The following is a 26,535-nucleotide window of genomic DNA, read 5'->3' on the forward strand; positions in this document are numbered from 1 at the left end:
AGGGGTTACATGGGGACAGACATCCCTATACTGATTGCAGAGGATGCTCTGTATAAGACACTGAAGCAGCAGAGGGGGAAGACAGCCCTATACTGATAGCAGAGGATGCTTTGTATAAGAGACTGGAGCAGCAGGAGGTGACAGGGACAGACAGCCCTATACTGATAGCAGAGGATTCTGTGTATAAGACACTGAAGCGGCAGGGGGTGACAGGGGGGCAGACAGCCCTATACTGATTGCAGAGGATGCTTTGTATAAGACACTAAAGCAGCAGGGGGTGACAGGAGGAGAGATGGCCCTATACTGATAGCAGAGAATGCTGTGTATAAGACACTGAAGCGGCAGGGGGTGACAGGGACAGACAGCCCTATACTGATAGCAAAGGATGCTTTGTATAAGAGACTGGAGCAGCAGGAGGTGACAGGGACAGACAGCCCTATACTGATAGCAGAGGATGCTTTGTATAAGACACTAAAGCAGCAGGGGGTGACAGGAGGACAGATGGCCCTATACTGATAGCAGAGAATGCTGTGTATAAGACACTGAAGCGGCAGGGGGTGACAGGGACAGACAGCCCTATACTGATAGCAGAGGATGCTGTGTATAAGACACTAAAGCAGCAGGGGGTGACAGGAGGACAGACAGCCATATACTGATAGCAGAGGATTCTGTGTATAAGACACTGAAGCGGCAGGGGGTGACAGGGGGGCAGACAGCCCTATACTGACAGCAGAGGATGCTTTGTATAAGACACTAAAGCAGCAGGGGGTGACAGGAGGACAGACAGCCCTATACTGATAGCAGAGGATTCTGCGTATAAGACACTGAAGCGGCAGGGGGTGACAGGGACAGACAGCCCTATACTGATAGCAGAGGATGCTGTGTATAAGACACTGAAGCGGCAGGGAGAGACATGGGGACAGACAGCCCAATACTGACAGCAGAGGATGCTGTGTATAAGACACTAAAGCAGCAGGGGGTGACAGGAGGACAGACAGCCCTATACTGATAGCAGAGGATTCTGCGTATAAGACACTGAAGCGGCAGGGGGTGACAGGGACAGACAGCCCTATACTGATAGCAGAGGATGCTCTGTATAAGAGACTGGAGCAGCAGGAGGTGACAGGGACAGACAGCCCTATACTGATAGCAGAGGATGCTCTGTATAAGACACTGAAGCAGCGGGGGGGGGGGGGAGACAGCCCTATACTGATAGCAGAGGATGCTGTGTATAAGAGACTGGAGCAGCAGGGGGTGACAGGGGACAGACAGCCCTATACTGATAACAGAGGATGCTGTGTATAAGAGACTGGAGCAGCAGGGGGTGACAGAGAACAGACAGCCCTATACTGATAGCAGAGGATGCTGTGTATAAGACACTGAAGCAGCAGGGGGTGACAGGGTCAGACAGCCCTATACTGACAGAGGTGACTATAACTTTCATCCGGCTCTCCCCCTCCCAGCATCACACACACTGCTTCCTGCGGTCACGTATTCGCTGCGTTTTGCCGCCTTCGTTATTATTGCGCATTTTTCTCTCTTCTCCTTTTTTCGCTATAATTTGCATAAACCGTGTAAGTGAGCCGGAATGCAAATGAGGGAGCGCTGCAGGAGGGGGGCGATGCATTAATGTTCAGCCCCAGAGGATCCTCCCGGGAACAGTAAAGTGACTAAGCGGCTGCCGGGCCCTGAGGCCACTAGGAGAGAATCTGCTGATCTGATCTGTGGGGAGAGCCGGAATCCTAGAGCAGTTTCCATGGTGACTGGTTGGAGGGGGGGGTCTTGTGTCTAGATGCTTGATAATGTGCGGTGAAGCCCCTGACAGTGAATCAGCAGCGTAACAGGGAGGGGGGCACAGAGGAGGGGGCGTCCGTCTGTCACTGATCACACCGCCCACCTACTCATCTCACACAGGACATCTGGGGGCTTCTTCACCCCCCCCCAATACTACCTACCACTAAAAACTACTCTGTATGACCTCTGTTGTATCTACACACCTGAGCATGACCTCTGCTGCTACCCACACACCTGAGCATGACCTCTACTGCTACCCACACATCTAAGCATGACCTCTACTGCTACCTACACATCTAAGCATGACCTCTACTGCTACCACACACCTGAGCATGACCTCTACTGCTACCCACACATCTAAGCATGACCTCTACTGCTACCACACACCTGAGCATGACCTCTACTGCTATCTACACACCTGAGCATGACCTCTACTGCTACCCACACACCTTAGCATGACCTCTATTACGGCTACCCACACCCCTGAGCATGACCTCTACTACTGCTACCCACACACCTGAGCATGACCTCTACTACTGCTACTCACACCCCTGAGCATGACCTCTACTACTGCTACCCACACACTTGAGCATGACCTCTACTACTGCTACCCACACACCTGAGCATGACCTCTACTGCTATCCACACATCTAAGCATGACCTCTACTGCTATCCACACATCTAAGCATGACGTCTACTGCTACCCACACAGCTGAGCATGACCCCTGCTGCTACCCACACACCTGAGCACAACCTCTGCTGCTATCCACACACCTGAGCACAACCTCTGCTGCTATCCACACACCTGAGCATGACCCCTGCTGCTATCCACACACCTGAGCATGACCTCTACTACTGCTATCCACACACCTGAGCATGACCCCTGCTGCTACCCACACACGAGCATGACCTCTATTGCTATCCACACACCTGAGCATGACCTCTACTACTGCTACCCACACACCTGAGCATGACCTCTACTACTGCTACCCACACACCTGAGCATGACCTCTGCTGGTACCTAATATTGTGATATTCCAGGCATAAATCTGTAATGTGATCACCTCCATCTTTTCTCATCTAAGCACGCCCACAGTGACCTCATATTTACCTGTGATAACATCTGCATCTTGTACATGTAAACCTCAGTAAATACTGTAAATATGTATGTGTGTATATATATATATATATTGGCTCAGTATGGCGGTATTACCTCTATTCTATGTCACCAGGCTCATGCCGCGTATCCCAGCGATGTAACAAACACTTTATATAACTCATTGTCGCCATCTATAAGGTCAGCGTGTCTGGGACTCACTCACCGGGGGCCCAATTTACACACTCGTCTCCGCTACGCGTCTCCACAGCTTTCACAATCGGCTCATGAAATATACATACACCGCTCTACAGTTCTCTACTCATTAGGGTAATGGGCTCCGCTGGAAGTGAGGGGCCCCGCTGACTCTAGGGGCCGCTTGTCTTTAATAAGGGGGCACCAGTAGGAAGCCTGGGTCAGCACTGTGCCGAGGGACGCCCCCCCTACCAGCTATGGTAAATTATCAGGATTCTATAACACTACATCTACCACAGCTGAGCATGCTCTCTACCTCCATCCACCATAATAAAGCATGCTCTCTACCACCATCCACCACAGCTGGGTATGCTCTCTAATACCATGAACAACAGTTTAGCATGCTTTCTACCTGCATCCACCATAACAAAGCATGCTCTCTGTCTCCATCCACCATAACAAAGCATGCTCTCTGTCTCCATCCACCATAACAAAGCATGCTCTCTGTCTCCATCCACCATAACAAAGCATGCTCTCTGTCTCCATCCACCATAACAAAGCATGCTCTCTGTCTCCATCCACCATAACAAAGCATGCTCTCTGTCTCCATCCACCATAACAAAGCATGCTCTCTGTCTCCATCCACCATAACAAAGCATGCTCTCTGTCTCCATCCACCATAACAAAGCATGCTCTCTGTCTCCATCCACCATAACAAAGCATGCTCTCTGTCCGGCATCCACCACAGCTGAGCACACTCTCTATGTTAGGACTCGGGCCATGCGTTCAGCTCTGCATCAATAACAGCCAGAATGCTTCCCATGTTTTTGTCATACTCTACTCTGCTATTCCTGACGGTAGCACCCCTCATTTGTATGTTTTCTCTGTTGGTTTTTAACGTATTTTCTCAGTCGCAGTTCACTGTGTTGTACGAATTTTAAATGTATGTGCTTTTTATCTAATAAAGTATTCTTTGATATGTTTACAAGTTTTGGAGGTTCAGTTGTTTCTATATAGGTTTTGTGTTCGTAACTAGAACCCAGTATTATTACATTAACACCACATCCCCTTCTCAGTTCTTATAATACATATAGACTGCAGTGTAGGGGAGATCTGCTATATCTTTGTATATGTATGTGTATTCCTTGTTGTAGCTGTGACAAGTATTCTCTCACTGGCTGCTCACATAGGTGCTGTGTGTGTTTGCTGATTGGTGATTGACAGCTGACACACTAGTCAGCTGTCGGTATCTGGGCAGGACCTGGAGCCTCAGCCTCAATCACGCCTGGGGACTACAGGTTCCATAAGTACCATGAAATGTCTCATGATCCTTGCCTGTGAAAGTCTCTAGTTTCCTAGTGCTTCTTGAGCTAGCTATTCCCTCTGACTTGATCTCCTGATCACCTGACTTTTGGCTTGTACCCGACTATTCTTTGGATCTAGACTTTGTATTTCTATTGACCGGCTGTTACCGACTAGGACCTGTGACTATTCCCTTTCTGTGTGTTAGTCTTGTCTCTGTTTTGTGTTTCCACTTGGATCAGGTTAGGGATCGCCGCCCAGTTGTCCGCAGCCATCTTAGGGCTGTCGAGGCAAGCAGGTAGGGACAGCTAGGGCGGTTGTCAGTTCTAGGGCTGCACCTGTCTGTTGTCATCCCAGACCCCTCTACCTGACACTCTACCTCCATCCACCACAGCTGAGCATGCTCTCTACTTCCATTGACTACAGCAGAGCACGCCCTTAACTCCATCCACCACAGCTGAGCATGCTCTCTACCATTATCCACCACAGCTGAGCATGCTCTCTACCACCATCCACCACAGATGAGCATGCTCTCTACCTCCATCCACCACAGCTGAGCATGCTCTCTACCACCATTCACCACAGCTGAGCATGCTCTCTACCTCCATCCACCACAGCTGAGCATGCTCTCTACCACCATCCACCACAGCTGAGCATGCTCTCTACCATTATCCACCACAGCTGAGCATGCTCTCTACCACCATCCACCACAGATGAGCATGCTCTCTACCTCCATCCACCACAGCTGAGCATGCTCTCTACCACCATTCACCACAGCTGAGCATGCTCTCTACCTCCATCCACCACAGCTGAGCATGCTCTCTACCACCATCCACCACAGCTGAGCATGCTCTCTACCACCATCCACCACAGATGAGCATGTTCTCTACCACCATCCACCACTGATGAGCATGCTCTCTACTTCCATTGACCACAGCAGAGCATGCGCTCTAACTCCATCCACCACAGCTGAGCATGCTCTCTACCAACATCCACCACAGATGAGCGATGAGCATGCTCTCTACCTCCATCCACCACAGCTAAGCATGCTCAATGCTGCACACAGTAAATTCTTGCTATATTTCCTCTATGGGAGACGGGAACGGCGTATTGCAGCTTAGCTTCATGGCATAGAAGGTGTATCGCAGCTTAGCTTCATGGCATAGAAGGTGTATCGCAGCTTAGCTTCATGGCATAGTAAGAATTACTGATCCTTACCCGGAAAACCTTCTCCACCCTGGCAATGCTTTTCCCAAAAATTGTGCCCAGTTGATCTCCGATGCCGGCCAACAAGAATCCAAAGAGCGGGATTCCGAATATAGCGTAGAGGATGCAGAAAATCTTCCCCCCTTCTGTGCTGGGCGCAATGTTCCCGTAACCTGGTGACAGAAGATGGCGTCATCACATGGTAATGTATAGGATCGGCTCCCTATGTGACCAGACATCATTGTCTGTCACCCGTGGGGCAGGCATGTCCGGCTCACAAGACCCACCTATCGTGGTGATAACCGTCCCAGCAAAGAAGAAGGCGCTGCCCAGGTCCCAGTGGCTGCTGCTGTTGGAATAATTCCCGATGGGGTTGACTCCGGCGTTGTCGGCATCAATGGCTTTCTGAGGAGGGATGGAAAATTATTGGTGACCGAGGAGCAGATCAGCAAGTGACAAAGGACGGGAAATCATCACTACTCAAGTGTGGGTGGATGGGGGGACAATAGAGGCATAACTACTCTATAGGGGCGCAAAGGAGGTATTACTACTCCAAAGGGGCCCAAAGGAGGCAATACTACTCTATAGGGGCACAAAGGAGGCAATACTATTCTATAGGGGGAATAAAGGAGGCATTACTACTCTGTAGGGGCACAAATGAGGCATTACTACTCTGTAGGGAGAATAAAGGAGGCATTACTACTCTGTAGGGTAAAAATTAGGCATTACTACTCTATAGGAGCACAAGAGAGGCATTACTACTCTGTAGGGGCACAAAGGAGGCATAACTACTCTATAGGGGCACAAAGGAGGTATTACTACTCCAAAGGGGCCCAAAGGAGGCAATACTACTCTATAGGGGCACAAAGGAGGCAATACTATTCTATAGGGGGAATAAAGGAGGCAATACTATTCTATAGGGGGAATAAAGGAGGCATTACTACTCTGTAGGGGCACAAATGAGGCATTACTACTCTGTAGGGAGAATAAAGGAGGCATTACTACTCTGTAGGGTAAAAATTAGGCATTACTACTCTATAGGAGCACAAGAGAGGCATTACTACTCTGTAGGGGCACAAAGGAGGCATTACTACTCTGTAGGGGCACAAAGGAGGCATTACTACTCTGTAGAGGGCACAATGGAGGCATTACTACTCTATATAGGCACAAAGGAGGCATTACTACTCTGTAGAGGGCACAATGGAGGCATTTCTACTCTATAGGGGCACAGAGGAGGCATTACTACTCTATAGGGGCACAAATGAGGCATTACTACTCTATGGGGCACAAAGGAAGCATTACTACTCTGTAGGGGCACAAAGGAGGCATTACTACTCTGTAGAGGGCACAATGGAGGCATTTCTACTCTATAGGGGCACAGAGGAGGCATTACTACTCTATAGGGGCACAAATGAGGCATTACTACTCTATAGGGACACAAATGAGGCATTACTACTCTATAGGGGCACAAAGGAGGCATGACTACTCTATAGGGGCAAGAAGGAGGCACTATTACTCTATAGGGGTGCACAGGAGTTATTATTACTCTGTAGGGGAACAAAGGAGGGATCATTACCCTTTAGGGGGAATAAAAGGGCATTACTACTCTATAGTAGGCATTAAGAGGCATTATTGCTCTTTAGGGGGCAGTAAGCAAAATTAGGGCATTATGACTCTGTAGGGGACATGAAGAGACCATAACTACTCTGTAGTAGGCAGTACGAGGCATTATTCTTCTGTAGGGGGCAGTTTTACTATTCTCATCTGCAAAATGTTCATGGTGGTCTGAAATGGATGGAAAAGACAGGAAAAGTACAACTCAGAGAAGACGCCCCCTGTAGTCACTGGATGTAACTGCACTGTAGTCACTAATATGGGGGGGGGGGGAAACCTGTGTACAGCTGGAATATACCATTATAGAGTCACTATATGGGGGGGATATTGGACTGTTATTTTAGTCAGTAGCAGTATGGTGGTATCATGCAGACACATTATGGTGGTAATATGTGATCCTGGTATTCAGGAAATATATGGTGGTATTATTCAGTGACTGTGCAGTGATAACATATAGTTATTATGTAGCAGTATTATTCATTAGCAGTAGAATGATATTTTTAGTTACTCTATGATAGTAATATGGAGTCATGATGTGGTGAGATATTCAGTCTATATCTGATGGTGGTATTATGCAAACATTACATGGTGATATGTGGTCCTGGTGTGGCAGTATTATTCAGCAACAGTATGGTGGTGATATGTGATGATTGTGTGGCAGTAGGATTTAGTAACAATATGGATGTATTATTCAGTCACTGTAGTGGTAATGTGGTACTTTATGGAGGTATTCAACAGCGGTATGGTGGTAATTTTCAGACACAGTATGGTGCTAATATGTGATCATGCTATGGTAGTAGTTTCAGTACCAGTATGGTGGTATTATTCAGTCACTATATGGTGCTATTATGTGATTATGGTATGGTGGTATTTTCAGTAACAGTATGGTGGTATTATTCAGTCAATATATGGTGGTTATATGTGATCATGCTGTGGAGGTATTTCCAGTACCAGTATGGTGGTATTATTCAGTCACTATATGGTGCTATTATGTGGTCATGGTATGGCAGTATTTTCAATAACAGTATGGTGGTATTATTCAGTCACTATATGGTGATTATATGTGGTCATGGTATGGTGGTATTTTCAGTAACAGTATGGTGGTATTATTCAGTGACTATATGGTGCTATTATGTGGTCATGGTATGGCGGTATTTTCAGTACCAGTATGGTGGTATGATTCAGTCACTATATGGTGATTATATGTGGTCCTGGTATGGCGGTATTTTCAGTACCAGTATGGTGGTATGATTCGGTCACTATAAGGTGCTATTATGTGATCATACTTACACTGACTTATAGGGCCACTTAATATGGTGGATTTGGTGGTTTCCTAACAGGAGCTGCCACTTGGCTGGGTCCTTCCCGGAGGGATATCTGGCTAGTCCTGTGTTTTGAGACTCTTCAATGAGGCTCCACGGACTCCTCTTTTGCATACTCATGTTTCCCAGGGGGCAATGCACCTAGGACTTCACTGCATTGAGCGCTTTCATTAGCAGCCGGCAGTGTTGTCATTTGGCTGTTCTCCCTGAGTTCAGCGATCTGTTTCTATTATGTGATCATGGTATGGTGGTATTTTCAGTAACAGTATGGTGGTATTATTCAGTCACTATATGGTGGTTATATGTGGTCATGGTATGGTGGTATTTTCAGTAACAGTATGGTGGTATTATTCAGTCACTATATGGTGGTTATATGTGGTCATGGTATGGTGGTATTTTCAGTAACAGTATGGTGGTATTATTCAGTCACTATATGGTGGTTATATGTGGTCATGGTATGGTGGTATTTTCAGTAACAGTATGGTGGTATTATTCAGTCACTATATGGTGGTTATATGTGGTCATGGTATGGTGGTATTTTCAATAACAGTATGGTGTCATTGTAAGTGAATCTTTTTGTCTTTGGTTCTTATCTAAACATCCAATAGACCCCGAAGCCTGAGCCTGACATGTGCCAACAGTGAATACTTATCTGTCCATCAGCTCATCTGTGCCAATCACTGGTGTCCCAGCGTCCGATCACATGGGATTCAGTCTGTTCTATACTACAGAGGACACTGATCTATAGAGAAACCTAACAATATGTTTTACACTAGCTATGTACAATGTATCAGTCTGGGGTCCAGGCTATAGAGCTCACAGAGCATTGTCTACACTGGATACAGCTGAGAGCAGGACTAGCTATGTACAATGTATCAGTCTGGGGTCCAGGCTATAGAGCTCACAGAGCATTGTCTACACTGGATACAGCTGACAGCAGGCCTAGCTATGTACAATGTATCAGTCTGGAGCTCACAGAGCATTGTCTACACTGGATACAGCTGAGAGCAGGACTAGCTATGTACAATGTATCAGTCTGGGGTCCAGGCTATAGAGCTCACAGAGCATTGTCTACACTGGATACAGCTGACAGCAGGACTAGCTATGTACAATGTATCAGTCTGGAGCTCACAGAGCATTGTCTACACTGGATACAGAGCAGGACTAGCTATGCACAATGTATCAGTCTGAAGCTCACAGAGCATTGTCTACACTGGATACAGATGAGGACAGGACTAGCTATGTACAATGTATCAGTCTGGAGCTCACAGGGCATTGTCTACACTGGATACAGAGCAGGACTAGCTATGTACAATGTATCAGTCTGGAGCTCACAGAGCATTGTCTAAACTGGATACAGCTGAGAGCAGGACTAGCTATGTACAATGTATCAGTATGGAGCTCACAGGGCATTGTCTACACTGGATACAGAGCAGGACTAGCTATGTATAATGTATCAGTCTGGAGCTCACAGAGCATTGTCTACACTGGATACAGCTGAGAGCAGGACTAGCAATGTACAATGCATCAGTCTGTAGAGCTCACAGAGCATTGTCTACACTGGATACAGCTAAGAGCAGGACTAGCTATGTACAATGAATCAGTCTGGAGCTCACAGAGCATTGTCTATACTGGATACAGAGCAGGACTAGCTATGTACAATGTATCAGTCTGGAGCTCACAGAGCATTGTCTACACTGGATACAGAGCAGGACTAGCTATGTACAATGTATCAGTCTGGAGCTCACAGAGCATTGTCTACACTGGATACAGCTGAGAGCAGGACTAGCAATGTACAATGCATCAGTCTGTAGAGCTCACAGAGCATTGTCTACACTGGATACAGCTGAGAGCAGGACTAGCTATGTACAATGTATCAGTCTGGAGCTCACAGAGCATTGTCTATGCTAGATACAGAGCAGGACTACCTATGTACAATGTATCAGTATGGAGCTCACAGAGCATTGTCTACACTGGATACAAAGCAGGACTATCTATGTACAATGTATCAGTCTGGAGCTCATAGAGCATTGTCTACACTGGATACAGCTAAGAGCAGGACTAGCTATGTACAATGAATCAGTCTGGAGCTCACAGAGCATTGTCTATACTGGATACAGAGCAGGACTAGCTATGTACAATGTATCAGTCTGGAGCTCACAGAGCATTGTCTACACTGGATACAGAGCAGGACTAGCTATGTACAATGTATCAGTCTGGAGCTCACAGAGCATAGTCTACACTGGATACAGCTGAGAGCAGGACTAGCTATGTACAATGTATCAGTCTGGAGCTCACAGAGCATTGTCTACACTGGATACAGATGAGAGCAGGACTAGCTATGTAAAATGTATCAGTCTGGAGCTCACAGAGCATTGTCTACACTGGATACAGATGAGAGCAGGACTAGCTATGTACAATGTATCAGTCTGGAGCTCACAGAGCATTGTCTACACTGGATACAGATGAGAGCAGGACTAGCTATGTACAATGTATCAGTCTGGAGCTCACAGAGCATTGTCTACACTGGATACAGAGCAGGACTAGCTATGTACAATGTATCAGTCTGGAGCTCACAGAGCATTGTCTACACTGGATACAGAGCAGGACTAGCAATGTACAATGCATCAGTCTGTAGAGCTCACAGAGCATTGTCTACACTGGATACAGCTGAGAGCAGGTCTAGCTATGTACAATGTATCAGTCTGGAGCTCACAGAGCATTGTCTACACTGGATACAGCTGAGAGCAGGACTATGTAAAATGTATCAGTCTGGAGCTCACAGAGCATTGTCTACACTGGATTCAGCTGAGAGCAGGACTAGCTATGTACAATGTATCAGTCTGGAGCTCACAGAGCATTGTCTACACTGGATACAGAGCAGGACTAGCTATGTACAATGTATCAGTCTGGAGCTCACAGAGCATTGTCTACACTGGATACAGAGCAGGACTAGCTATGTACAATGTATCAGTCTGAAGCTCACAGAGCATTGTCTACACTGGATACAGAGCAGGACTAGCTATGTACAGATTTGTTCCTCCTGGAGGGGGATAAGACATCTTGGGAATGATGAGGAGTTATATAACACGTATTAGAAAGTTGTAGAACTTTTCCTTTCCTCGGAGATGAGGCTTTTATTTCTCTGAATCAGGAACCTGTGAGGTGTGAAGGTTCCGGATCGGGTGGAGATGATCTATATCTGTTCTCTGGGGAGCAGTAAAGTCTTTCAATAACTGAGAACCTTGTCAGCAGAGAAAATAAAATCCTCTTCTGCCGCCCTAATGGTGCGTTTACACAGACAGATTTATCTAACAGATCTTTGAAGCCCAAACCAGGAACAGACTATAAACAGGGATCAGGTCAGAAAGGAAAGACTGGGATCCATCCTCTTTTCAAATCCATTCCTGGCTTTGGCTTAGAAAATCTGTCAGATAAATCTGTCTGTGTAAACGCACCCTAACTCTCAGGGATAAATCTTGTGTCACCGCGATAGGATAAAGGAATATGAAGGCGGCAGCAGCGGCGGCATCTCTGCCATCAATAATAAGGTTATTACAGGCCGCCACCTCGCTCCCGAGCAGCCATGTATGAAAGTTCTTCATCTCCGCAATCCTGGTAATACAGCAGAGGTGGAGATCAGCTGCTGCTACAACCTGTGTCTTCTGCTCCACTGCAGATCCTGCAGGAGCCGGAGGGTGATCAGCGATGCTGCTGGCGTCAGGATGTGTAATCCCCTCCGTGCGCCATGTACTTCCAGCCTGCTCCATCACATCAGATGATGCACTCACCGCCTGCTGCATTGCAGTATACAGGAGGGCAAAGAGAGAGGCTCAGACATCAGATCAGTGCAGGAGGGGAGGAGGGGGCAGGATCTGTCCCTGCAGGAAGGGAGGAGGGTGCAGGAGTGGAGGAGGGTGCAGGAGGGGAGGAGGGTGCAGGATGTGTCCCTGCAGGAAGGGAGGAGGGTGCAGGAAGGGAGGAGGGTGCAGGAGGGGAGGAGGGTGCAGGATGTGTCCCTGCAGGAAGGGAGGAGGGTGCAGGAAGGGAGGAGGGTGCAGGAGGGGAGGAGGGTGCAGGATGTGTGCCTGCAGGAGAAGAGGAGGGTGCAGGATGTGTCCCTGCAGGAGGAGAAGAGGGTGCAGGATGTGTATCTGCAGGAGGGGAGGAGGGTGCAGGATGTGTCCCTGCAGGAGGAAAGGAGGGTGCAGGATGTGTGCCTGCAGGAGAGGAGGAGGGTGAAGGATGTGTATCTGCAGGAGGGGAGGAGGGTGCTGGATGTGTCCCTGCAGGAGAGAAGGAGGGTGCAGGATGTGTCCCTGCAGGAAGGGAGGAGGGTGCAGGAGGAAATGAGGGTGCAGGATGTGTGCCTGCAGGAGAAGAGGAGGGTGCAGGATGTGTATCTGCAGGAGGGGAGGAGGGTGCAGGATGTGTATCTGCAGGAGGGGAGGAGGGTGCAGGATGTGTATCTGCAGGAGGGGAGGAGGGTGCAGGATGTGTATCTGCAGGAGGAAAAGAGGGTGCAGGATGTGTATCTGCAGGAGGGGAGGAGGGTGCAGGATGTGTATCTGCAGGAGGGGAGGAGGGTGCAGGATGTGTATCTGCAGGAGGGGAGGAGGGTGCAGGATGTGTATCTGCAGGAGGGGAGGAGGGTGCAGGATGTGTATCTGCAGGAGGGGAGGAGGGTGCAGGATGTGTATCTGCAGGAGGGGAGGAGGGTGCAGGATGTGTATCTGCAGGAGGGGAGGAGGGTGCAGGATGTGTATCTGCAGGAGGGGAGGAGGGTGCAGGATGTGTATCTGCAGGAGGGGAGGAGGGTGCAGGATGTGTAATCATTCTATAAATTAAAACTTTTATAACTTTCCCTTTCTAATATAAGCAATGCTTCAAATTCTCGTCATAATGAAAATGTGTTTCCTGTCAATCAATAAGAACCTTGTCCACATCCACAAGATACAAGACTGTCAGTTCTGCAGCTCGTCCTGCCCCCAGCTGAGAAGTGATACTGTATCCAGTGTAGACAATGCTCTGTGAGCTCTACAGTCTGGACCCCAGCCTGATACATTGTACATAGCTAGTCCTGCTCTGTATCCAGTGTAGACAATGCTCTGTGAGCTCCAGACTGATACATTGTACATAGCTAGTCCTGCTCTCAGCTGTATCCAGTGTAGACAATGCTCTGTGAGCTCCAGACTGATACATTGTACATAGCTAGTCCTGCTCTCAGCTGTATCCAGTGTAGACAATGCTCTGTGAGCTCCATACCGATACATTGTACATAGCTAGTCCTGCTCTGTATCCAGTGTAGACAATGCTCTGTGAGCTCCAGACTGATACATTGTACATAGCTAGTCCTGCTCTCAGCTGTATCCAGTGTAGACAATGCTCTGTGCGCTGCAGACTGATACATTGTACATAGCTAGTCCTGCTCTCAGCTGTATCCAGTGTAGACAATGCTCTGTGCGCTGCAGACTGATACATTGTACATAGCTAGTCCTGCTCTCAGCTGTACCCAGTGTAGACAATGCTCTGTGAGCTCTACAGCCAGGACTGGATTTGCGGTTCTGAGGGGCTTCCTAGTACACACTGCAGCAGTAGTGGTCCCAGTCATGGTGGGTTGGGTGGTCGGTACTTCCATTATGTATAGGACACAGGGCCCCTCCTGCCTCCCAGGTTATTTGCTATGTAACAAGGACTGTATCCAGCGCTGTACACACCAGCCGAGGCTTCTGGGATCTGCTCAGTTCAGTGAGTGACGCTAAGTGCTGTATCCATATATACATTACACAGCTGACAGTGAGACGGAGCAGCTAATCTCCACAGCCGCCACTAAATCACTGCACAGATCAATGACACCACGGGATGGAGCCTTCCCAGCAGAGTCAGGGCATGTCGGGGAATAAGAGGTGGCTGTGTAATATTCTTACATGTATGCAATGAATCATGGGAATTATCACAGGGGGAGGGGGCGAAGTCCCAATGTATGGAAACATGAGAACGTGTTATTAAGTAACAGCAACTGAGTCACACCGACAAGGACAACAAAGCGACAACACGGGGATCATCCATCCTCTCCATCTGCTAATTATAGGCAATGATCTACGTCCGTACATACATACGTACAGACACGGCTTAGAGCGGTGACATGGAACGGTGACATAGAATGTAGGTTTTGTCAACATTCTATGCTTACATTCATATCTTGCAACAGAATGCTGATATAACATTGTAAGCCAACATTATATATCAATGTTCTGACATAGAATGTAAGCATAGAATGTTACCATAGAATGAAGGCTTAAAATATTAAAATAGTACATAGACTTATAATCATGACACAGAATGAAGGGTTAGAATGTTGGTATAGCATGTCAGCTGAAATGGTGATATAGAATATAGGCTTAGAAGCATGACTGAATAAAGGTTTAGAATGCTATCATAGAAAGTAGACTAAGAATTCTGTCATAGAATGCAGGCATAGCATGTTGGCTTAGAGTATACTGTAGACTTAGAATGCTGTCATAGAATATACTGTAGAATTAGAATGCTGTCATAGAATGTAGACATAGAATATTGGCATAGAATGTAGACATAGAATATTGGCATAGAATGTAGACATAGAATATTTGCATAGAATATACTGTAGACTTAGAATGTTGGCATAGAATGTTGGCATAGAATGTAGGCTTAGAATGTTGGCATAGAATGTAGGCGTAGAATGCTGGCATAGAATGTAGATATAGAATATTGGCATAGAATGTAGACATAGAATATTGGCATAGATTGTAGACATAGAATATTTGCATAGAATATACTGTAGACTTAGAATGTTGGCATAGAATGTAGGCGTAGAATGTTGGCATAGAATATACTGTAGACTTAGAATGCTGGCATAGAATGTAGATATAGAATATTGGCATAGAATGTAGACATAGAATTTTGGCATAAAATGTAGACATAGAATATTTGCATAGAATATACTGTAGACTTAGAATGATGGCATAGAATGTAGGCGTAGAATGTTGGCATAGAATATACTGTAGACTTAGAATATTGGCATAGAATATAGATATAGAATATTGGCGTAGAATGTTGGCATAGAATGTAGACACAGAATGTAGACATAGAATATTGGCATAGAATATACTGTAGACTTAGAATGTTGGCATAGAATGTAGGCGTAGAATGTTGGCATAGAATGTAGGCTTAGAATGCTGTCTTAGAATATACTGTAGACTTATAATGCTGTCATAGAATGCTGTCATAGAATGTAGGCGTAGAATGTTGGCATAGAATATACTGTAGACTTAGAATGGTGGCATAGAATGTAGACATTAGACAGATTAGACTCCAATGTCCCTAATTCCTGGTCATGGTTCCCACTCTCTGTTATATAGACTACTGTCTGTGGCCCTCTTTCTTAGACCCCTGCTCAGCAACCCGACACTCTCACGCTTTAGCAAAGCTTTCTTACAGAACCTTTATTAAAGAAGAAATCTGGCAGGGAACTAAAATTCAATAAGGACAGGGGGTGGGGGTAAATAAAAAAATCTGCTATATTAACCTGTCCTGGTGCCCGTGCTGAGCCGCGACCCGCTCCTGGACCCCGCCGATAGTCTTTTGAGCTCCCAGCAGGCTACATCATGATGTGGCTGACAGATTCCTCGCTCAGCCAGTCAGTGATTGGTCAGTGAGTCCCACCAGTCTGTGACGTGGATGCTGAGTTGTGACGCACCCGTAACTGCGGAGCAAATGACAGCCGGCCGAGTCTGGGAGTTCCGTCGTGCGGGCCAGCATGGGTTTGGGGAGTAGTAAGAAGATTTGTTTTTTTAATTTCCCACCACTCCCGGGCCATATAAATTTTTACACCCCCCCCCCCTTTTCCCACTGGACTTCCTCTTTAACTCATCCTTTCTCATCCAAAGATCCTTAAGCTTCCGATTGCTGAGCTGGTGCTCAAGAACTTTTAATGACATCATTACATCTTCTAGCTGCTTATACGTCTGTGTAGTTTTTGATTTATGCAAAATAGAAGAACAATACTTTGTTCGCTGATTGGGAGGGGAACAGGCCCATCTGGCATTTGCCAGGATTCCCAGATGGCCAGTCCAGCCCTGGCCCAGGATGTTGTGTATTGCTATATGTAATGTGTCAGGAGGATGTAAGGTCAAACATTATATTGGAAAGAGCATGCCCACTATGAAGGCATGACCACAACATATGTAGGTTACATCCAAACTTTCCACAGTAACGCTAACACACACGTCCGTTACAATCTCTTCCATAGTGCTGTTACCTTGATGAGCGCGTCCAGCTCCTGCTGCGTCACACAGGAATGCGCCTGCAGGAAATCCAGCTTCTCTTGGGCTATTGTGCTTTTTTGGCTGCTTTCGAAAGGCTGCTCTAGAGCCCGGAAGACTAGGCCGCCGCTGACCAGGTACACCACCACCACCACGAAGATGGCCAAGACTGTCTTCCACTTCATGACTGAGTGTAGACCTCTGGAGGTGTTGTCCATTGTGGTCACCATAGTCGTCCGGGAACATACAGACAATCGAGGGGTCGGTGTGGGGGTGGGAGAAGGGTGGTGCCCGTTCGGCTTCGGATCAGACGGGGGGGCAGGAGGAGGGGCAGGCGAGGGCACAGTCGATGGCACCGCCACTGCAAGAGAAAGACATTGTTATACATTGTCACAGGCATGAGAAGTGGTACTGTGCACTGTCCATATATACAGGACAGGAGAAGTGGTACTGTGCACTGTCCATACATACAGGACAGGAGAAGTGGTACTGTGCACTGTCCATATATACAGGACAGGAGAAGTGGTACTGTGCACTGTCTATATATACAGGACAGGAGAAGTGGTACTGTGCACTCTATATATATACAGGACAGGAGAAGTGGTACTGTGCACTGTCCATACATACAGGACAGGAGAAGTGGTACTGTGCACTGTCCATATATACAGGACAGGAGAAGTGGTACTGTGCACTGTCTATATATACAGGACAGGAGAAGTGGTACTGTGCACTCTCTATATATACAGGACAGGAGAAGTGGTACTGTGCACTGTCCATATATACAGGACAGGAGAAGTGGTACTGTGCACTGTCCATATATATAGGACAGGAGAAGTGGTACTGTGCACTGTCCATACATACAGGACAGGGGAAGTGGTACTGTGCACTGTATGTATATATACTGAGGATTACACCCAGCATACAGGACAGGAGAAGTGGTACTGTGCACTCTCCATATATACTGAGGATTACACCCAGCATACAGGACAGGAGAAGTGGTACTGTGCACTGTATATATATATACTGAGGATTACACCCAGCATACAGGACAGGAGAAGTGGTACTGTGCACTGTATATATATACTGAGGATTACACCCAGCGTACAGGACAGGAGAAGTGGTACTGTGCACTGTATATATATATATATATATATATATATATATATACTGAGGATTACACCCAGCATACAGGACAGGAGAAGTGGTACTGTGCACTGTATATACATACATATATATATATATATATATATATATATATATATATATATATATATACTGAGGATTACACCCAGCATACAGGACAGGAGAAGTGGTACTGTGCACTGTATATATATATACTGAGGATTACACCCAGCATACAGGACAGGAGAAGTGGTACTGTGCACTGTATATATATATACTGAGGATTACACCCAGCATACAGGACAGGAGAAGTGGTACTGTGCACTGTATATATATATACTGAGGATTACACCCAGCATACAGGACAGGAGAAGTGGTACTGTGCACTGTATATATATATACTGAGGATTACACCCAGCATACAGGACAGGAGAAGTGGTACTGTGCACTGTATATATATATATACTGAGGATTACACCCAGCATACAGGACAGGAGAAGTGGTACTGTGCACTGTATATATATATACTGAGGATTACACCCAGCATACAGGACAGGAGAAGTGGTACTGTGCACCATGTGTGTGTGTGTGTATATATATATATATATATATATATATATATATATATATATATATACATATACTGAGGATTACACCCAGCATACAGGACAGGAGAAGTGGTACTGTGCACTGTATATATATATACTGAGGATTACACCCAGCATACAGGACAGGAGAAGTGGTACTGTGCACTGTATATAGATACTGAGGATTACACCCAGCGTACAGGACAGGAGAAGTGGTACTGTGCACTGTATATATATATATACTGAGGATTACACCCAGCATACAGGACAGGAGAAGTGGTACTGTGCACTGTATATATATATACTGCGGATTACACCCAGCATACAGGACAGGAGAAGTGGTACTGTGCACTGTATATATATATATATACTGAGGATTACACCCAGCATACAGGACAGGAGAAGTGGTACTGTGCACTGTATATAGATACAGAATAGCAGCAGATACAGAGAGGGTGCAGCCCTAGATTTAATGTTACTATGTGATATCTTGTATATTGTAAACTGCTATACCCTCTGATAGCAGATGAAATCCCTGCCGGTGATAGAGCCGTACCCTGTGGTGTCCCCTCCTCTAATACATTGTTCACAGAAGGTGATTGTGACCTCAGAGCAGAACTCCTCGCCTCCTCCTCCTCAGCACCAGGAATGACCTCAGCTCCTCCGAGCACTCCCTGGTGTCCTGTCCACTGTCATATACTCATCCTACTCACTGACAGTTTCTACCATCAATAAACCCTTCTGTAAGACTTCTATAGTGATCAGCCTTAAACCCTGAGAACAGCCCCGAATAGGGGCCCTTACCTGCCAGCTGTGGCCCCTGCCTTGTTCTAATGGAGGGAGGAAGCAGCTGTGCGAGGGTTAACCTGCAGATGTAGCACTGTGTGAGGTATAGTCACCTGCACTAGCACAGCGTGCGGCTCCCGAGCCCAGGGAGTCACCTACATCATAGAGCCCCAGGGGGCCCAGCAGAGAGATCAGACCATGTGCTACTGCGCACGACAGGGAACGAGACCCTGATCTCACCGCCACACACATAACAGCCAGAACCAGACCATACCTATACCGCAACCTACAAAACACCAGGAAAACCTACATATTCATATCCATTATAATAGCTATATCCCTGTATATAGGAGCAGTATTATAGTAGTTATATCCCTGTATATAGGGAGCAGTATTATAGTAGTTATATCCCTGTATATAGGAGCAGTATTATAGTAGTTATATTCCTGTATATAGGAGCAGTATTATAGTAGTTATATTCCTGTATATAGGAGCAGTATTATAGTAGTTATATCCCTGTATATAGGGAGCAGTATTATAGTAGTTATATCCCTGTATATAGGAGCAGTATTATAGTAGTTATATTCCTGTATATAGGGAGCAGTATTATAGTAGTTATATTCCTGTATATAGGGGGCAGTATTATAGCAGTTATATTCCTGTATATAGGAGCAGTATTATAGTAGTTATATTCCTGTATATAGGAGCAGTATTATAGTAGTTATATTCCTGTATATAGGGGGCAGTATTATAGTAGTATATTCCTGTATATAGGAGCAGTATTATAGTAGTTATATTCCTGTATATAGGAGCAGTATTATAGTAGTTATATCCCTGTATATAGGAGCAGTATTATAGTAGTTATATCCCTGTATATAGGAGGAGTATTATTATAGTAGTTATATTCCTGTATATAGGAGCAGTATTATAGTAGTTATATCCCTGTATATAGGAGCAGTATTATAGTAGTTATATTCCTGTATATAGGGAGCAGTATTATAGTAGTTATATTCTTGTATATAGGAGCAGTATTATAGTAGTTATATTCCTGTATATAGCAGCAGTATTATAGCAGTTATATTCCTGTATATAGGAGCAGTATTATAGTAGTTATATTCCTGTATATAGGAGCAGTATTATAGTAGTTATATCCCTGTATATAGCAGCAGTATTATAGCAGTTATATTCCTGTATATAGGAGCAGTATTATAGTAGTTATATTCCTGTATATAGGAGCAGTATTATAGTAGTTATATCCCTGTATATAGGAGCAGTATTATAGTAGTTATATTCCTGTATATAGGGAGCAGTATTATAGTAGTTATATTCTTGTATATAGGAGCAGTATTATAGTAGTTATATTCCTGTATATAGCAGCAGTATTATAGCAGTTATATTCCTGTATATAGGAGCAGTATTATAGTAGTTATGGTTCAGGTAAGAAAAAGAGTGCTGCACCTCACACCTATGGCTGATACTAGTACCTCTCGGCTGCATAAAAAACATCAGAATTCTGTATGTGAATTGATCAAGCCACACTGCCCCATGTACCTCGTGCAGGTATCTGATACACATGGGTCCCTACACTAAGTCCACACTGTGCCGGTCAGTGACCACCACCCCCGCAGGCGTGCACAGTCAGGGAAGGGAGGCCATGGAACGGCCCTGCAACCCCCATGCCACAGGACCAGACCCAAAAATGCCACACCAAAACCCAGCCAGCACCGCCGGCGGAGGAAGCTGCCCCCAAACAGCACAAGTCTGGATAAGGTATTGCACTCACCATAGCTATCACAGATAGAATGGGACAGACAGGAGGGATTAAAACCATGAGCACTCAGGTGTCTCCTGCTAATTGCGGTCATGTGGGTCTTACCAGGAGGAGTGCAAAACACGGAGAAAAGAGAGAAACAAAATACGGTTCAGGTAAGAAAAAGAGTGCTGCACCTCACACCTATGGCTGATACTAGTACCTCTCGGCTGCATAAAAAACATCAGAATTCTGTATGTGAATTGATCAAGCCACACTGCCCCATGTACCTCGTGCAGGTATCTGATACACATGGGTCCCTACACTAAGTCCACACTGTGCCGGTCAGTGACCACCACCCCCGCAGGCGTGCACAGTCAGGGAAGGGAGGCCATGGAACGGCCCTGCAACCCCCATGCCACAGGACCAGACCCAAAAATGCCACACCAAAACCCAGCCAGCACCGCCGGCGGAGGAAGCTGCCCCCAAACAGCACAAGTCTGGATAAGGTATTGCACTCACCATAGCTATCACAGATAGAATGGGACAGACAGGAGGGATTAAAACCATGAGCACTCAGGTGTCTCCTGCTAATTGCGGTCATGTGGGTCTTACCAGGAGGAGTGCAAAACACGGAGAAAAGTATTATAGTAGTTATATCCCTGTATTATAGTATTTATATCCCTGTATATAGGGAGCAGTATTATAGTAGTTATATTCCTGTATATAGGAGCAGTATTATAGTAGTTATATTCCTGTATATAGGAGCAGTATTACAGTAGTTATATTCCTGTATATAGGAGCAGTATTATAGTAGTTATATTCCTGTATATAGGAGCAGTATTATAGTAGTTATATTCCTGTATATAGGAGCAGTATTATAGTAGTTATATCCCTGTATATAGGAGCAGTATTATAGTAGTTATATTCCTGTATATAGGAGCAGTGTTATAGTAGTTATATTCCTGTATATAGGAGCAGTATTATAGTAGTTATATTCCTGTATATAGGAGCAGTATTATAGTAGTTATATTCCTGTATATAGGAGCAGTATTATAGTAGTTATATTCCTGTATATAGGAGCAGTATTATAGTAGTTATATCCCTGTATATAGGAGCAGTATTATAGTAGTTATATTCCTGTATATAGGAGCAGTATTATAGTAGTTATATTCCTGTATATAGGGGCAGTATTATAGTAGTATATCCCTGTATATAGGAGCAGTATTATAGTGGTTATATTCCTGTATATAGGGAGCAGTATTATAGTAGTTATATTCCTGTATATAGGAGCAGTATTATAGTAGTATATTCCTGTATATAGGAGCAGTATTATAGTAGTTATGCGGTTCAGGGAAGAAAAATTGCGCTGCACCTCACACCTATGGCTGATACTAGTGCCCCTAGGCTAAAAAAAAAAATTCTGATGTGTTTTTTATTTAGCCTAGGGGCACAAGTATCAGCCATAGGTGTGAGGTGCAGCGCTCTTTTTCTTCCGTGAACCGCATTTTGTTTCTCTCTTTTCTCCGTGTATTGCACTCCTCCTGGTGAGACCCACATGACCGCAATTAGCAGGAGACACCTGAGTGCACATGGTTTTAATCCCTCCTGTCTTTTCCCATTCTGTCTGCAGCAGCTATGGTGAGCGCAATACCTCATCCAGACTTGTGCTGTTTGGGGGCGACCTTCTCCGCCGGCGGTGCTGGCCGGGTTCTGGTGTGGTGTTTTTGGGTCTGGTCCTGTGGCATGGGGGTCGCAGGGCCGTCCCATGGCCCCCGTTCCCTGACTGTGCGCGCCTGCGGGGTTGGTGGCCACTGACTGGCACGGTGTGGACTTAGTGTAGGGACCCATGGGTATCAGATACCTGCACGATGGTACATGGGGCAGTATGGCTTGATCAATTCATACACAAAAAATTCTGATGTGTTTTTTATTTAGCCTAGCGGCACTAGTATCAGCCGTAGGTGTGAGGTGCAGCGCTCTTTTTCTTCCGTGAACCGCATTATAGTAGTTATATTCCTGTATATAGGGAGCAGTATTATAGTAGTTATATTCCTGTATATAGGAGCAGTATTATAGTAGTTATATTCCTGTATATAGGGGGCAGTATTATAGTAGTTATATTCCTGTATATAGGAGCATTATTATAGTAGTTATATTCCTGTATATAGGGGCAGTATTATAGTAGTTATATCCCTGTATATAGGGGGCAGTATTATAGTAGTTATATCCCTGTATATAGGGGAGCAGTATTATAGTAGTTATATCCCTGTATATAGGAGCAGTATTATAGTAGTTATATTCCTGTATATAGGAGCAGTATTATAGTAGTTATATTCCTGTATATAGGGAGCAGTATTATAGTAGTTATATTCCTGTATATAGGGGGCAGTATTATAGTAGTTATATTCCTGTATATAGGAGCAGTATTATAGTAGTTATATTCCTGTATATAGGGAGCAGTATTATAGTAGTATATTCCTGTATATAGGGGCAGTATTATAGTAGTATATTCCTGTATATAGGAGCAGTATTATAGTAGTTATATTCCTGTATATAGGGAGCAGTATTATAGTAGTTGTTAGAATTTGTGTCATATCTTCTGGGTTTTCTTGTATAGTGTATTCTGTGCTGGGATTTGTGGCTACTTTATAACATTTTGCATTCATTCACTATAGCACACCATTCTTCTCCCTCTCCCTGTAATGTTTCTTCTCTGGGTTCCTGGTTCTTACTGTGTCTCAGTTTTACTATGTTGAATACTATAATTTATAGTCTCTAGTAAGAATGATGATTCTCCTCATAATAGGTAACTGGGGGAGGGGGACACAAACAGAGAAGGAAGGTGGAGGGGGGGGGGCAGGTTGCAATATTGAGAAGAAAAGTGCAACACTGTCTTAATGATTATTATGTGATTGGAGACGGCAGGAAAGTATATATGGTTTCCCCACACAGTGAGTAGTACAGATGCTGACAAAGTGCTCTGTTGTTGATCACCTCCCACCTAGAAGACGTTCACAGGGAAAGACGTTAAAGAAAAGGGAAATGTGTAATAACAGAAGAGCGGACGTTCACCACATTGTCACTCCGATATCATAGTAATCAACTGGCAGGGGGGGGGGAGGGGGGATACAGATACAGCCATTGGAGGGGTCGACTCATAACACAACCACGGGGCCCAAATTTTTGGGAAGACTTCATGTTTGTATTCCCCCAATCAATTCATCTCCTCCAGTCATGTTTAGTTTGTTACTAGAAAATGTAGCCGGCGCTGCCCGGGTATAAAGTGTCAGGGTGTTAATTAGATTTGTTCCAAGGTTGCACAGGAGGCCAATCTATGTCCTTGGTTTTCTTTTACGGGGAAATCGCCAGGAGCCCTATATACCCCCTATATACCCGACAGTTCTGCTCTGTTTATGTAAATTGTAGCTTATGCACATTAGAAATAAACTAAAAACTTTAAACATCCTAAATACCTAAAAGCCAGAGATGTCATGTGATCAGACTGTATACAGAGCCTGGTTATATACAACATTGGCAGTGTTATATACAGCCTGGTTATATACAAAGATTGTCAGTGCTATATACAGCCTGGTTATATACAACATTGGCATTGTTATCTACAGCCTGGTTATACAGCATTGGCAGCATTATACAGAGCCTGGTTATATACAACATTGGCAGTGTTATACAGAGCCTGGTTATATACAACATTGGCAGTGTTATACACAGCCTGGTTATACAGCATTGGCAGCATTATACAGAGCCTGGTTATATACAACATTGGCAGTGTTATACAGAGCCTGGTTATATACAACATTGGCAGTGTTATATACAGCCTGGTTATATATAGCATTGTCAGTGCTATATACAGCCTGGTTATATACAACATTGGCATTGTTATCTACAGCCTGGTTATACAGCATTGGCAGCATTATACAGAGCCTGGTTATATACAACACTGGCAGTGTTATACAGAGCCTGGTTATATACAACATTGGTAGTGTTATATACAGCCTGGTTATACAGCATTGGCAGCATTATACAGAGCCTGGTTATATACAACATTGGCAGTGTTATACAGAGCCTGGTTATATACAACATTGGCAGTGTTATATACAGCCTGGTTATATATAGCATTGGCAGTGTTATATACAGCTTGGTTATATACAACATTGGCAGTGTTATACAGAGCCTGGTTATATACAACATTGGTAGTGTTATACAAAGCCTGGTCATATACAACATTGGCAGTGTTATACAGAGCTTGGTTATCTACAACATTGGCAGTGTTATGTTCAGCCTGGTTATATACAACATTGTCAGTGTAATATACAGCCTAGTTATATGCAACATTGGCAGTGTTATACAGAGCCTGGTTATATACAACATTGGTAGTGTTATACAGAGCCTGGTTATATACAAAATTGGCAGTGTTATATACAGCCTTGTTTTGCACAACATTGGCAGTGTTATTGCCAGGTGCATTGACATAAACATTTACACCTAATACAACTCTAAAGCAGCAACATACAATTGTCCATGTGGAAAACATGCAGAATCCAGATTTATGTCACCACCTGCAGTGATCGGCCTTGGGCCTTGTTTATTGTCATTGCAAATGGTGCTTAACAGAAAACTGCAGTAGTCTAAAACAGTCATGTCAAACTCTGGCCCGTGGGCCAAATCTGGCCCGTGCTGCCATTATTTTTGGCCCTCCAGGCAATTCAGAGTTTGAATTACATCTGGCCCGCAATGGCTACTATGGGGGAGGGCTGGCTACTATATGAGACTACGGGGGAGGGCTAGCTACTATATGGGACACTTGGGTGGATGGCTACTATTAAGGCACTATTGGGAGGGCTGCCTAATATATGGGGCAATTTTGGTTGGGTTGGCTACAACATGGGGCAATATTGGGGGGGGGGGGTTGGCTATAACATGGGTTTGGGTTTAATCATATCATAGCAATTTATCATGTCATTTATCACAGTGCACAGCGCTGGGAGACTCACACCACTGACACGGACTGCCAAATTCACACTTCAATAATTATTAAGATTGGCCCGCGATTTTGTCCAACTGTGGCCCACTGTGTATTTGAGTTTGACGCCGCTGGTCTAAAAGATATTGTTTCATCTTAGTTAATCAGTGAAATTTGTGTATACCTGTAGTGTATAGTTGGAGGGGTTTTGTATACCTAAAGTGTATAGTTTTTAGGGGTCCTGTATAGGGGGAGATTTATGAAAGGGTGCAAATTAACACCTGGTGTAAACTGCCCACAGCAACCAATTACAGCTCAGCTTTCAGCTCTGGTAAAATATAAAAGGAGCTGTGATTGGTTGCTGTGGGCAGTTTACACCAGGTGTATAAATCTCCCCCGCAGTGTATAGTTGGGGTGGGGTCGGGGCTGTATACCTGAAGAGTACAGTTGAGGGGAGTCCTGAATACATGTAGTGTA

At 45.1% G+C, this 26,535-nt stretch overlaps 1 protein-coding gene across 1 annotated transcript in view; it reads right to left on the reverse strand.

Annotated features, from left to right (window-relative positions):
- KCNK10 (potassium two pore domain channel subfamily K member 10) overlaps positions 1-26,535 on the reverse strand; it is a 73,345-nt gene that overhangs the window by 7,619 nt on the left and 39,191 nt on the right. Inside the window, exons 2-4 of the mRNA XM_069950451.1 lie at positions 16,826-17,190; positions 5,881-5,998; positions 5,606-5,766 (exon numbers count right to left, since the gene is read on the reverse strand). Coding sequence (XP_069806552.1) covers positions 5,606-5,766; positions 5,881-5,998; positions 16,826-17,190 — 644 coding nt within the window. The remainder of the gene's footprint in view (positions 1-5,605; positions 5,767-5,880; positions 5,999-16,825; positions 17,191-26,535) is intronic.

This window comes from Dendropsophus ebraccatus, chromosome 13 (assembly GCF_027789765.1).
Source record: "Dendropsophus ebraccatus isolate aDenEbr1 chromosome 13, aDenEbr1.pat, whole genome shotgun sequence".
NCBI classification, from domain to species: domain Eukaryota; kingdom Metazoa; phylum Chordata; class Amphibia; order Anura; family Hylidae; genus Dendropsophus; species Dendropsophus ebraccatus.